This window comes from Nansenia antarctica, assembly GCF_963989245.1.
Source record: "Nansenia antarctica genome assembly, chromosome: 3".
Classification (NCBI taxonomy): Eukaryota; Metazoa; Chordata; class Actinopteri; order Argentiniformes; family Microstomatidae; genus Nansenia; species Nansenia antarctica.
The window spans coordinates 47,656,029-47,669,278 of NC_137688.1; the positions used below are offsets into that span (position 1 = coordinate 47,656,029).

A 13,250-nucleotide genomic window follows, 5' to 3' on the forward strand; every position below is an offset into this window, starting at 1 on the left:
CAATTTGATGAGTGACCTTGACTTTTTATCTGTTGTTGGATTGTTAGACGTATACTGTATTGGATGACACTGGATGTTACATTGACATGTATTATCTTTATCATTCACTAATTGGGAAAAAACAATAGGGACATTGACATTGTCTAATAATCAGATTATATTGGATACCTGTGGAGATCGGAGAGGAGAAATAAGATCAGATGGATGTCGCGAAGTGTCGCAACTAGTGCGCATGCTCAGATCGGTCCACCGACGACGGCGGCGGCGTTGCGCGCATGCTCAGTTCTCCTCGCCGGTCCTTCATTATAAAGCCCCGAGTTCCTCCGTCTCTTTCCACCTTCAGCCATTTTGACAATGTTGGGAGCTGTGGGCCGCTGCTGCACCGGTGCTCTGCAGGCTTTGAAGCCCGGGGTCCATCCCCTGAAGTCCCTCGTTGGATCTCCAGCGGTCCTCTCACGTAAGTGTCTTCATGCACGGAGCTGGTTTGCAGTGGAAATCCGCTGCCCAGTTCCAGGGACAGGGGGTCGCGCTAGCATCATGCTAGTAGCAGCAACACGCTGGCTGCTGTCAGTGGAGCAGGCCTCGACGTCTTAATCTCTCTAATTCTCTCTACTGATTTGATTTAACACGTAAACACTGTTTCGTTGATGAACATTACTGGTTATGTTCACATGTCACCCCGGTAAAGGTAGCTGCGTGTCGTGATTCTTTCGCAAACAGGAATGACCTTTGTATGTCAGGACATGAGGTGTCAGCTAACCTAAAACCGTCAGAAGGGTACGGGAGGTACGCTGGACAACCAACATTGGCAGTCAAGTTAGCTGGTTAAACATGTCATCTTAACAAACTCTAGTGCACTTTTAGCTTAACTTGATAGCTTGGTAGTGTCTTGAGTCGCTCATAATGATGTCATACTTTTATGCTAGCTGTTAGCTAATAAGCGATTCATTTTCTAAATCATTTAAAGTTTTGGATATGATATATTTATCAAAAGTGTCCCGTAGGCCATTAATGTATTGTTTCAGTGTATTCTCCCGTGGCTAGCTAGTTAGCTGTCAGTCTCTGACAACATGGCCGAGGATACTTTGACATTGAGCCTGTCAGCTAAGGCGCAGCTGATCTGTCCCCCTGCACTGGATGAGCAAAGTGACATTAGCATGGCAACGGTCAGCAGACATGATCAATACAGCTGCCAGTCATATTTTGCTACGTAAATTTTTAGCGGTGTTCGGTCAGTGACTGTGCATAAAAACGAGTTGCTCTTCCCCCCAGGCCGAGGCTATGCAGCAGCACCAGCCGCCGCCGCCACCCCCAGTGGGCAGATCGTAGCGGTCATCGGCGCCGTCGTCGACGTGCAGTTCGATGATGACCTCCCACCCATCCTCAACGCCCTCGAAGTCGCCGGTCGGGACTCCAGGCTAGTCCTGGAGGTGGCACAGCATCTTGGTGAGTCTGCAATTGGCATTTAGGTCATTGCATTTAGATACCGTGGTTGACTGTTACTGTGGTAACTTCAAGCATCTCTGTAACCCGTCATGTCTTCCTGCAGGGGAGAACACTGTGCGTACCATTGCCATGGATGGTACCGAGGGTCTGGTCCGCGGGCAGAAGGTTCTGGACACCGGCGCCCCCATCAGAATCCCAGTGGGTCCCGAGACCCTGGGCAGAATCATGAATGTTATCGGAGAGCCCATTGACGAGAGGGGTCCAATCTCCACCAAGCAGTAAGTACCCTGATCTTTAACTGATTCAGCATCTGTGATTTTATGACTGAATTCCTTTTCTTTGGACATCTAAATGAACTTTTTCCTATTCTCACCAAACATGTAGATGTGTTTATTCAGATGTTTACAAAGTCATGCTTAAAAGCAGCAGACCCCATTCATATGAAACAGGTAAAGATGCAAGTCATATTGCATCATGTAGACATCAAACACATAAGTGTACAATAAATGCAGGGGGGAAAGAACACAAGAAGGGGGATAAGTAACAAGCCAGGATCGAAACCACATCATTCTTCAATGGCAGTAGTTTTAGATAAAATCATTAAATTAGTTGGAGAGTAATGTTGGCAAAATAAACCGGGCTTTAGTCACTTCCCCAGCTTTATCCATAAACAAAATAAAAAACAAAACAAATAGAAAACAAGCAGATCTATTCTAGTGCTTTGCATGAGTGCACCAGCCCCTCCCTTTCCCCCCTCTTGCTCTCAGGGGTTAAGGTGAAAACTTTTGCATTTCATCTTCTGCCTCATCTACTAGTTCAAAGTAGCACCACAAGGCATGTGTGTATTTAAGTGATTTGAGTAGGGATTTTTCCTAATCAATTGAGTCCAGGGGGGGTATTCCATCAATGTCGCTAAAGGACAATCCAAGCTTATTTTGATACAAGATGTATTTTTTTAAATCTAGCCTTATTTTGCTACATATCAAAATATGATACATATCAAAATAAGCCTGCATTTCCCTTTAGCAACTTGATTGAGTGACCCCCAGGTACGAGTCCTCGAGTACATGTTCATACCCTAATGTATAAATAATGTATTTATTTCAGGACTGCCCCCATCCACGCTGAGGCCCCAGAGTTCACTGACATGAGTGTGGAGCAGGAGATCCTGGTAACAGGAATCAAGGTGGTGGACCTCCTGGCCCCCTATGCCAAGGGAGGCAAGATCGGTATGTTGAAGTTCCTATGCTCATGCCCCATTCAGTCACGTCTTAACAATTACATGCACAAGTTCATTTGTACTCTATTCTAATATAATAGTAAACAGTCACATTTGTAGTCACATTTGTGACTAGGTTGCATGCTTCAATTGACTAGTACTGAAGTCACTTTCTTTATTGAAATTAAAGATGCTCTTTATTTCTTCCATGACCAAAGGTCTGTTCGGTGGTGCCGGTGTGGGCAAGACTGTGCTTATCATGGAGCTGATCAACAACGTGGCCAAGGCCCATGGTGGTTACTCTGTGTTCGCCGGAGTGGGAGAGCGCACCCGCGAGGGAAATGACTTGTACCATGAAATGATTGAGTCTGGTGTCATCAACCTGAAGGACACTACCTCCAAGGTGAGGACCAGGCTACAATTAACACTGCTCCATAAACTGGGGTAACCTCTGTAGGGTGTCTATTGAAGACAGATTTGAAAAGGTTATTATATAGTCAACTTTACTAAACCATCTTGTTCATTGGCATCTCAATACCCCCGAAGTATAACCAAGCCCTGGAAAAGTCACTATTTTATAGTAATTTTTCACATCCTTACAGAATGTCATTGACTTGTATCCTGCAGTGTTTGACCCAGATGTTGAGACTGTTTTAACCTGCCTCTCCTCCACCCCCCCCCCCTCAAGGTGGCACTGGTGTACGGCCAGATGAACGAGCCCCCAGGTGCCCGTGCCAGAGTGGCTCTGACTGGTCTGACCGTTGCAGAGTATTTCCGTGACCAGGAGGGTCAGGATGTGCTGCTCTTCATTGACAACATCTTCCGATTCACCCAGGCTGGCTCAGAGGTAAGAAATGGTTTTGGATCTCTTCCCCCAATGTCATCGCAGCCCTCAGCGTTAGTCCAAACACCATCAGGGTTCTGGAAGGTGTATATGGCTGGGTTAACTGATTTAATTGATCAAAAACAGCTACTGCATTGGTTGCCTATTATTCCACAAGGACCATAGACCAATTTGGAAATGTTCAAGTGGCGCTTCTTATTTTAGTCAGACGGCCACATGCATCATCCTATCTAGATGCACACACCATTGTTGGTCAAACAGGATGTGTTATCCCTGCATAATTCTCATCTTTTCCAATGTTTCCTCCCTCCCATCCCCTCCCAGGTGTCTGCCCTGCTGGGTCGTATCCCCTCTGCTGTGGGTTACCAGCCCACCCTGGCCACTGACATGGGTACCATGCAGGAGAGAATCACCACCACCAAGAAGGGTTCCATCACCTCTGTGCAGGTAAGCTGGTGTTCCTTCACATGGCTGTGGCTGGAAAAAAAGGCACCTTATGACTACTGTTCAGAAAGCATAATGACATGAGGGGTATTGGCAGTTGTGTTCTTGGTAGTGATTTAAGAAATGGGTGAGGAAATAAGACATCAAGGGTTATTGAGGCAGCCTATTTATTAGGGCTGGGAATTGCCAGGGCTCTCACGATAGAATGTTATCAAGACACAGGCTGCGATTTAAATGCATATGGAGATTTGGTGGGGAAATTGTTTAAAGTAAAAATAAATTTAATCTACATAGAATTAATTGGGGGAAAATTTAGTTTAAATGTATTAGAGGGGTGTGTATGCTGTGTATTAAATACGCTTCAATATGTGTAGAACATAACTTTCTTTTTTTAAGCCTACAACCTGAAAACATAAAGTTTTCACACAAATAAAAGATAAACGAGTCAGTATCACAAATATTCAAATGCGCCACTCGGCTATCGCTGTTTGCTCTCACCACTACTGTTTATGTAATGTAAACGGTCTTTCTTCTCCCCTAGGCCATCTACGTGCCCGCTGATGATTTGACTGACCCCGCCCCTGCCACCACCTTCGCTCACTTGGACGCCACCACTGTGTTGTCCCGTGCCATTGCTGAGCTGGGTATCTACCCCGCAGTGGACCCCCTGGATTCCACCTCCCGTATCATGGACCCCAACATCGTCGGAGCAGAGCACTACGACGTAGCCCGTGGCGTGCAGAAGATCCTCCAGGTGAGTGATGTCAACCACGCCCTCCTTTATATCAGTCATCTGCACCTCTGTTTATCAATGGCAAAATTACACCCTAACCCATCTATATCCAAATCTCCTCTCCTCCCTCTCTCAGGACTACAAGTCTCTGCAGGATATCATTGCCATCCTGGGTATGGATGAGTTGTCTGAGGAAGATAAGCTGATTGTGTCCCGTGCCCGCAAGATCCAGCGTTTCCTGTCCCAGCCCTTCCAGGTGGCTGAGGTCTTCACTGGTCACATGGGCAAACTGGTGCCCCTCAAAGAAACAATCTCAGGCTTCCAGAGCATTCTTGCTGGTATGTACCGCTTACACTCCTGGTGAATTGACATGGACATCTGATGTCATGCTCAGACCAATGTATTCTCGTCACTTTTGGTGTCACCTTCGATATTCATGCCTATTTGTGGTGATCTAATTATATGGTCGTTCTTTTCCCCAGGCGCGTACGATGCCCTGCCCGAACAGGCTTTCTACATGGTTGGCGCCATTGAGGAAGTTGTTGAGAAGGCTGCAAGAATGGAGAAGGAGCTCGCATAATTTCCTCTTAACTGTTCTGGGGTGTGGGGGGGTGGGGGGTGAAAAACAAGGTCCTGCGGAGCACTTGGTTTGTAAACATGTCACACATGCAAAAAATGTATCTGTCTCGTCATCATGAAAAGTTCTATTTAATGTTTCCAATGAAAAAAGATGGAATAAAGATCTGTCTTGACAAACTACAAACTGCTTTTGAGTCTGCTGTACATTCATAGCATTTTTAAATGTGTTGTAGTAGCACAATTATTTCTTTATGGGTATTTTCATGCTGTGGTTATGAAATGTCCCCTTCCATTACAGACCACTAGATGGCGCAATGTACAATGTTGGACGGCTGTAAGCAAATTATTTAATAAACAGCTGTCAAAGTCCCTTTGTCCCTTTTCTTTACTCATTGTGACATAGAATAACAGGTGGACATGTTGCTTGTTTGATTAGGGTGAATGCTTAGAAATGAACACAAGTGAACCTGCTAAAGTGAAAGCAAATGGAAGACATTTGAATGGTCCTGTCCTGTGTCTGTTTCTGTCAGGCTATCTGCCTTATGTCATTAAATTACTTGTATTAGGAGAAAAAGATGCAATCTTTGTTACCCATGTACTGCTCTAATGGAGACAGAATTTCAGTAAAAGTGATTAATTTCATATGCAGTATATATACTGTATGCCCCATCAACCTGTCATTAACAATTCTTGTTATGCTGCTAATTCTTGACTTGTGGATCTCCTTTCTTCAAAATGAATTGGTCATCTATTCAATACTCTTAGGGTTCAACCATATCAGCATACCAAGGACAAAACAATTATCAGGAGCTTATTTCTTCACATGCCATTATCACTTGACCTTAAAATGCACAGGTCATTCTTATCTTATCAATAACATGCCGTAAGACAAGGCTTTCATTAGGAAATGTCCTTTGTTTACACACGCCTTTTTGACAAACCAGCCGAGCACTGCCCATGTCATACTAGAATCGAGGAGTATTGAATTGAGTTAAAATAAAAGCTAGAGAGACCAAGTACATGGGCTTGGGCTTGGCCTTGGGTATTGCTTTTATGGTAGCCTATCATAAGTGTTACAAGTCAGTTTTACAACACTTCATCGATGGGAACCAAATGTGTGGTTATGAATGGGAAAATGTGATTATGTGCAAGTAGAAGTAGAAGAATTATCAAAACAAACATATCTTGGTCAGTGGTAAAGCTTAGGCTACATTGTAAGTAAAGCCCTATACGATATAAACATGTTAATATCAATAAACACAGGCAGTAGTCACTCCAGAGATGAGTGCTAATGGTAGACATCTGCCTTATTGGACACTCTTGGCTGGTGGGATGGCCTCCTTCAGGAGCAGGTAATCGGAGAAGGCAGTGGGCAGATAGGACAAGGGGATCCAGAAGAACTTGGCGTCCCATCCAGGGGAGTAGCGTGTCCGAGGATTGACAGCAGATACGGCATGCTCCATACAGCTCACCACCTTCATCAGGTCTCCGTCGGACATCTTGGCAAGCTTCTCCTTCATCAACACGTCCACTATAAGTGACAAGGAGCGGACATGTTATAAATGTGTCTTGGCTTGTTCAATATCACCAGTTAAGATGGTCACAACAGTTTGTTTTTGTTTTCTGGATGGTTTTATAATGTCATTGTCAACTATATTTTTTATTAAAGTGTATATCATTTTCCAAGATGGGATACAATATATTGGTTAACAAAATCTTGCACTGTCACAGATAAAAAGGAACCCTCAAGTTTTTCTTCCAATTTGTGGGAATCAAAACAGGAAGCTCTCTATACTTACCCTTGTCCAAGTAATCAGCTCCGTAATCATCTCTGACTTCCTGTGGCATTTTCTCCCACAGCATCTTGATGTTTTTTCCCAACACGATTGTGTCAGTCACAGTGGTTTTAAAGAAGCCTGGCTCAATGCAGAGAACCTTGACTCCAAACGGTATCATGTTTCTCCTGAAAAAGGAGAGATTTTTAAATTTTGTAAGATTTCAGTGGTTTCATTAGGCAAAACTGTCCAGATTGAAGGGCCAATCTGGGATTCAAACAATAACGAAGTAGTCTCCACACCACTTTGTTTGGTAATTGACTACCAATCGGATGGAGAAATCTAACCACACTCAAATGCATATACTTTATGGATGCAAGGACTTGACCATCCATGTCATCAAAATAATATTTTTAACCATGTTTTGAAGCTATACCATGTTAGTTTACAATTACATTGTAATACACGATTATATGTTGGGTTCTGATGGGGTAAGACAGCTGAACTAAACTCATAAGTTAGATTCTTCAAGAGTCAAAGGTTATCATTAATTTTTACCAATCCCAGATTTGCAATCTGATTGCCTTTAAGGAAAAATATTGGATTGCTCAATGAAGTCTGATCCTCACAGTTTCTATATGTCTGTGCTCATCATGTTCTGCATATGTTCTAGTATAACACTTCTCACTGAAGTTGTATGTCTGTCTATGCAAGACTACTCTCAACAACATACATTGTGAATAAAATGTATTATGAAAAATATTGTATGTGTGCTGTATAATAAAATGATTATACAATTTGTGATAATACAAATGTTCACCTCAGGCTGTCGTTGAAACCTTCCACTCCGTACTTAGAAACACAGTATGGCCCTCCTACTGGACTGATCCTGCCAAAAATGCTAGCTACATTCACCACACGACCCCTGGCCTTCTTAATAAGAGGCAGAACACTCAATGTCACAGCGATGACCCCGTTCAGGTTCACATCCAGCATGGTCTTGTAGTCGTCGATGGTCAGCCAATCACAGGGAGCCGAAGGCACAGCCACACCCGCATTGTTTACCACAGCCCAAAGGCCTAGAGATCAAGACAACAGCATGATGCAGATCTAAAACAACATTATTTGCCTTGTAATAGATGTGGATACATTATTATTAAAGTCTCATCTGATTCATTATATTTGACCTTTATTGTACTAAATGCAGTCTCATCAATTCATTGCACATACGGTAGTTATAATTACATTGGAGTCAGATTATCAATATTAGATATATTTTGCTATCAAGAAAATATAGCCAGAGGCCTCTGCCAAATATAATTGACGGAAACAGATTTTAATTTAATTCTGTCTACAACTGACATTTGCAAACATACATTATACATATCATGCAAACACCAATGCTTTCCAATGCTCACCCCTTTCTCCAACCTTGTCTTTGATGAAAGCCGCTGCCTTGTTGATGCTGTCGTTCTTGGTGACGTTGAGGTGAGTGGTGGTCAGTCTGTCTGAGCAGGCCTTCCTTAAATCCTCTTCACCCTTCTCTGTGAAGCAGGAGGCAATCACGCTGAACCCCAGCTTGTCCAGGTGCCTGGCCAGAAGGTTCCCGAAGCCAGAGTCACATCCTGTGATGTATACATACTTGTCTGACTTGTTGGGGACTCTGGGCAGCTCCTTATACCAACGGTAGAGGTAGTAAACCACCACCAGCAGTCCAAGGAGGTACAGGAACATGGCTAGGAGCAGAGTATTGTGGCCATAGAAGTCAGACACATATCTAAGACAGATTCAGTGTTGCAGCCAATAGAGCGACAAAGGGAGGTACAACACGCAAATTGTATCACACAAACATGCTGACAGGATAAGCTGTTATCAGAACTCCACTGGTTTGTTACCCTGAGCAGAGCAAGGACAACAACAAAGCAGTGAAGTTGTGATAATAGCTAAATATGACCTGACATAAATTCTGCTGATGTACAAGTACACAAGAGTACAAATCTTTGGCTTAGCTTATTCAACATTGGCATTGCAGCAGGATACAAAATCACAATAATAGAGTAAAGTAAAATAAGTAAAGTAAGTAATAATAAAGTAATAATAAAGTAATGAATCGTGATCGTACTACAGTGGAACCAATCGTACTACAGTGGAATAAATAGTGCAACATGCTGTGCAAAGTACAATAAGATGAAATCCAAATATGAAACAGTAAAAGTAGTCAGGTTGTTTTCAAGTAATCAGGAAGTGTGCAAGTTGTCATATAATATATTATCTTTGTAGTGTCGCTCTGTGATGTTTTACAAGCCTTTGGAATGCTTTGAATAAAATAGAACTGACAAGATGAGGTCTCATTGGTTCTTCTTGCAAACAGCTCTTAATTTAAATACTATGGTTGGAAGTCGGGTATAAAAACGCAATGTAGAATGTAACAGATTGATTTGTGAGTAGAGTAACAGATCTCTCTCTCTCTCTCTCTCTCTCTCTCTCTCTCTCTCTCTCTCTCTCTCTCTCTCTCTCTCTCTCTCTCTCTCTCTCTCTCTCTCTCTCTCTCTCTCTCTCTCTCTCTCTCTCTCTCTCTCTCTCTCTCTCTCTCTCTCTCTCTCTCTCTCTCTCTCTCTCTCTCTCTCTCTCTCTCTCTCTCTCTCTCTCTCTCTCTCTCTCTCTCTCTCTCTCTCTCTCTCTCTCTCTCTCTCTCTCTCTCTCTCTTCCACAACAGCAATACCATCCTTAAACTTTAAGAACGTGTTTCCCAACCTTGGTCTCTGATCCCCAGACTCTGGAATTATTAATTCAACCAACCAATCAGCCTACTATCACCAAGGTCTTGATTAGCTATAGAAACACTGTAGTACAGGCCAATGTCAGACAGGCAATTAAAGAAGAGCAGTCATCTTTTGTAGGGAGTGTTATCTATTCTATGCCAATGTCAAAGTGCATTGGCTTAGCCTACTGGTGAACTTTGTAAATGATCAACGCATTTCAAACGGAGTCCATCATGGCTTGCCAAATGTCCTTTAGCCTAAGACTAAATTACATGTGGTTCAAATACATTAATATATGCCTATAGTAGACGCACATGCAGTTTGTATGCAATATGTAGTATGCAGTATGATGTTGAATGCACTACGAGATCTTTTAGGTCAAAACAAAATGGGGCGGGCGCTTAAAGTTTAGTAAAAGCCCACCAACATCTATTGCATATCAACTATGCATCCGTTGACAAGTGATATTAAAGTGATATTACAACGCAAGACGTGACATATAAATAAAACATATTACATCACTTTACAGCTGTAATGTCTTGTCGAGCAAGCTGTCAAAAACACGTTCTCTTGTTGGTACATTTCAAATACATTAATGCACACATAATGTTTGTCCAATAAGGCTGTTATTATCCCCTTTGTGAAATGGATTTCCAATATTTTACAGTGATTAGAGAGACCTATTCCAACTGTTTAGTAACATCTACCGTTTAGCTACTCTTACCTGATTACGATGTTCTTGACAGTAACTATGTTTTCACAGACCACAAACTCAAAGTGAAGGATGTCACATGGCCGGTTGTGGCCAATTGGAGTAGAGTTGTGTTATAATCCAATGATAAGGCGAAGTGGACAATATTGTTGTAAATTGACATTTACAGATGTTGATAGTAGGCCTACTATGCCTAATTTACTACATCTGTTCAACTGAATTAAATGTTAGTGTTTTATTCAATGTTTTCATCCAAAATAATCTAAATAGGCTTTCTATTTCTTTTGCCCCTTCAGACCTGAATTATTTCCAGCCATGGGAAAAAATATTTCAAGTTTTTTTCTTACTCACATGTAGAAATTAGGCTCAAACTAATTTTAATTTGAGCAAATATTATTTGCTTTATTTCATGTCCATTGCAATGGACGTCAGGTCCGAATAGTTGTGAAAGATTATTATTGATATTTGTAGTTTTCTCTTAAAAATAACTGGAAAACACTGAAGAGATGCACTGAGATACAGTCAGTGACTAACTAATGAAACATTGACCACAGTAACAGAACTGTCATATAGGCCTTACTAATTTCTACTTTCGGTGAGCAGCCTTGAAACAGTTTTGTTTTAAGCCAAAACATAACTTCCATAATATAAATAGACTATCTAAACGTGTTGTGCTGAGATATAATGCTTAAAATAAAAATGTCAATGCTTAGATATTATGTCTACCACATCAAATGTCGAAATAAACGTGTTATATATATAATGTTATATATATATATAAAATGGTGTTATAAAAGTTCCTTTCTTCGAAGGTTCTGAGGTACTGCTGCCATGTTTGACTTCAGTGGGATGTGACTTTTTAAAATGTCAACCAGTTGTGCAATACTTGCATCTGATTAGTTAGGGAGGGTCTATAACCAATGAGAAGACTGTTATGTAAATCATACATTAACATAGAAAACCCCCCACCAAACATGTCACATGTCCATTGCAAAGGACGCAGGGTCTGAAGGGGTTAGATATGATTTTGACAAAAGCGTTTTCCATGGGTTATCTCAACACGTCAAATAGCAGTCATGTCATGTAGGATTTTGGCCACTTGATGGCGCCAAATAGGTCTACTTACAGTGTTATCTTGGATCAATCAATAACTCACTGCTCATGATCCCAGGCTGCGTTGGCACCATATCAATGGTTGGAACTGGACACCCCATTCAGTTGTGTAAATAAACCTGTATAAGCCAGTCAGGAAGTCACCAATATTTTATCACCTTGCTTTAGGTCAGAGGTGCAGGTAAGACCTGCATCCACACCTGACTACCAATCGGATCTTATAATGATCTTGGTCCACCTGAAGCCTATACTGCCATCTATTGCCAAATTAATAGTTGAGTAGGACAAGCAGCTTCTAGCATCATAATTGTGTGAACTCTCGTGTGCTGCTCTTGTGGGTGTACACTTCTTTATGAAGAATAATTACTGTCCACTATTGTTTATGTTCTTATCTGCGGTCTCTACCAGCATGTTTCTAGAACCTCTCCCTCATGTCATTACACAAGCAGCAGTGTCAAAGTCTGCCCTCTCTATGATTATGAAGGCTTCATATAACTTTAAAAAGCTAGTTAATTGGCTTATGGTGATATGGTATAGTACCTCTGGTTAGCCCAAACGGCTGTTAAAGTTATTTTTCATACCTGTCTTTTTTGCCTAGAGATATGCAAAAGACAAGCATGAGAAATACCTTTAACAGCCGTTTGGGCTTGCCTCTGCCTCTAGCATAGTTCTAATATGCAATGCCTGTTTGCATAATATGTCAATTCATGGCAGATGAGTCTAGTGAAGGATTTGCTCATCATGCATACTCCCATCATCATACATTTGATTATTTTGTTCCTCTAGTATCTGCAAGATTTAAGGAACAGTAAATGTGCAGAGAACTATGAAACGCTTTATCATCACAAATGGTTTAGGCATCAGGGGGGCAGCAGTGAGGGCAATGACCCAGAGGGTGATTCACTTTGCCTTAGTTCTGAGAAGGCATCCTGTCTTCACACACTCAAACATCCCATAGTTGCAGGGATCAAATGTGATATAATTAGTATGTTACACGAATCTCAACAATTCTTAGCATTTAGTGATAATTACATTGGAGTCAGATTATCAATATGTTTTGGTATTAACAAAATATAATCAAAATACTTTTGGCTATATTTTGTTAATATAATGTGGAAACTGATATTAATATAAATCTGTCTACATGCCCACCACAGGAACATACCTAGGCACAACAGTAACAATTGTTTAAACATAGTTAGTCATTTATCAATGGTTTCACACAAAATGCAACAAAATGCAACAAAACACAAATCAATGAGTAAATGTTTTTTTAAATGTAAAATATTTCCTTAAAGCACATTGATTTGCTACTCATCAATTCAACTAACAGCCAGTCTGTAACCACAAATGAAGTAGGTAATCAGTACAAAATGTGGTGTTTTGGCGTAAGTGTTAATCTTTAGGGGAACATGTTAACTGTTTTGAAAAATAGAATACTGTTTCAAAATTTGATATCATTAATTATTTTATCAAAATTCATGTTTTTTCAGATTGCTTTAATGCTAATATTAGATATGTGCTCTTCTTTCAAAACTACACTGAACTCAAAAAGAGGTCAATGAAAAATTGTCTTTTTTCCAAGACTTTAACACATTGTTCAGTTGACTGCATACAGGACAT

The 13,250-nt window shown here is 41.3% G+C and overlaps 2 protein-coding genes across 2 annotated transcripts; one reads left to right on the forward strand and one right to left on the reverse strand.

The window, feature by feature from the left end:
• Window positions 1-307: 307 nt before the first annotated feature.
• Window positions 308-5,635, forward strand: atp5f1b (ATP synthase F1 subunit beta). The gene is made up of 10 exons (XM_080526436.1): window positions 308-457; window positions 1,273-1,446; window positions 1,550-1,724; window positions 2,554-2,675; window positions 2,884-3,068; window positions 3,354-3,512; window positions 3,834-3,956; window positions 4,495-4,707; window positions 4,823-5,024; window positions 5,169-5,635. Exons 1-10 carry the CDS (start codon window positions 355-357, stop codon window positions 5,264-5,266), a joined length of 1,554 nt encoding a protein of 517 aa, XP_080382562.1. The 5' UTR covers window positions 308-354; the 3' UTR covers window positions 5,267-5,635.
• A 647-nt stretch (window positions 5,636-6,282) lies between these two features.
• Window positions 6,283-10,604, reverse strand: LOC308153331 (retinol dehydrogenase 7-like). The gene is made up of 5 exons (XM_080526437.1): window positions 10,527-10,604; window positions 8,459-8,776; window positions 7,861-8,119; window positions 7,065-7,228; window positions 6,283-6,796 (listed from the first exon to the last, which is right to left on the reverse strand). The coding sequence occupies exons 2-5, from the start codon at window positions 8,772-8,774 to the stop codon at window positions 6,573-6,575; spliced, it is 963 nt and encodes a 320-aa protein (XP_080382563.1). The 5' UTR covers window positions 8,775-8,776; window positions 10,527-10,604; the 3' UTR covers window positions 6,283-6,572.
• Window positions 10,605-13,250: the final 2,646 nt, after the last annotated feature.

Bases quoted from the DNA above. Each gene is read 5' to 3' on its own strand.
- atp5f1b (XM_080526436.1), top strand. From the start codon at position 355: ATGTTGGGAGCTGTGGGCCGCTGCTGCACCGGTGCTCTGCAGGCTTTG. The intron at 3,957-4,494 runs GTAAGCTGGTGT...CTTCTCCCCTAG, and splicing joins GTTCCATCACCTCTGTGCAG to GCCATCTACGTGCCCGCTGA. The intron at 4,708-4,822 runs GTGAGTGATGTC...TCCCTCTCTCAG, and splicing joins GCGTGCAGAAGATCCTCCAG to GACTACAAGTCTCTGCAGGA.
- LOC308153331 (XM_080526437.1), bottom strand. From the start codon at position 8,774: ATGTTCCTGTACCTCCTTGGACTGCTGGTGGTGGTTTACTACCTCTAC. The intron at 8,120-8,458 runs GTGAGCATTGGA...CTTGATCTCTAG, and splicing joins AGACAAGGTTGGAGAAAGGG to GCCTTTGGGCTGTGGTAAAC. The intron at 6,797-7,064 runs GTAAGTATAGAG...TGTCACTTATAG, and splicing joins AGCTGATTACTTGGACAAGG to TGGACGTGTTGATGAAGGAG.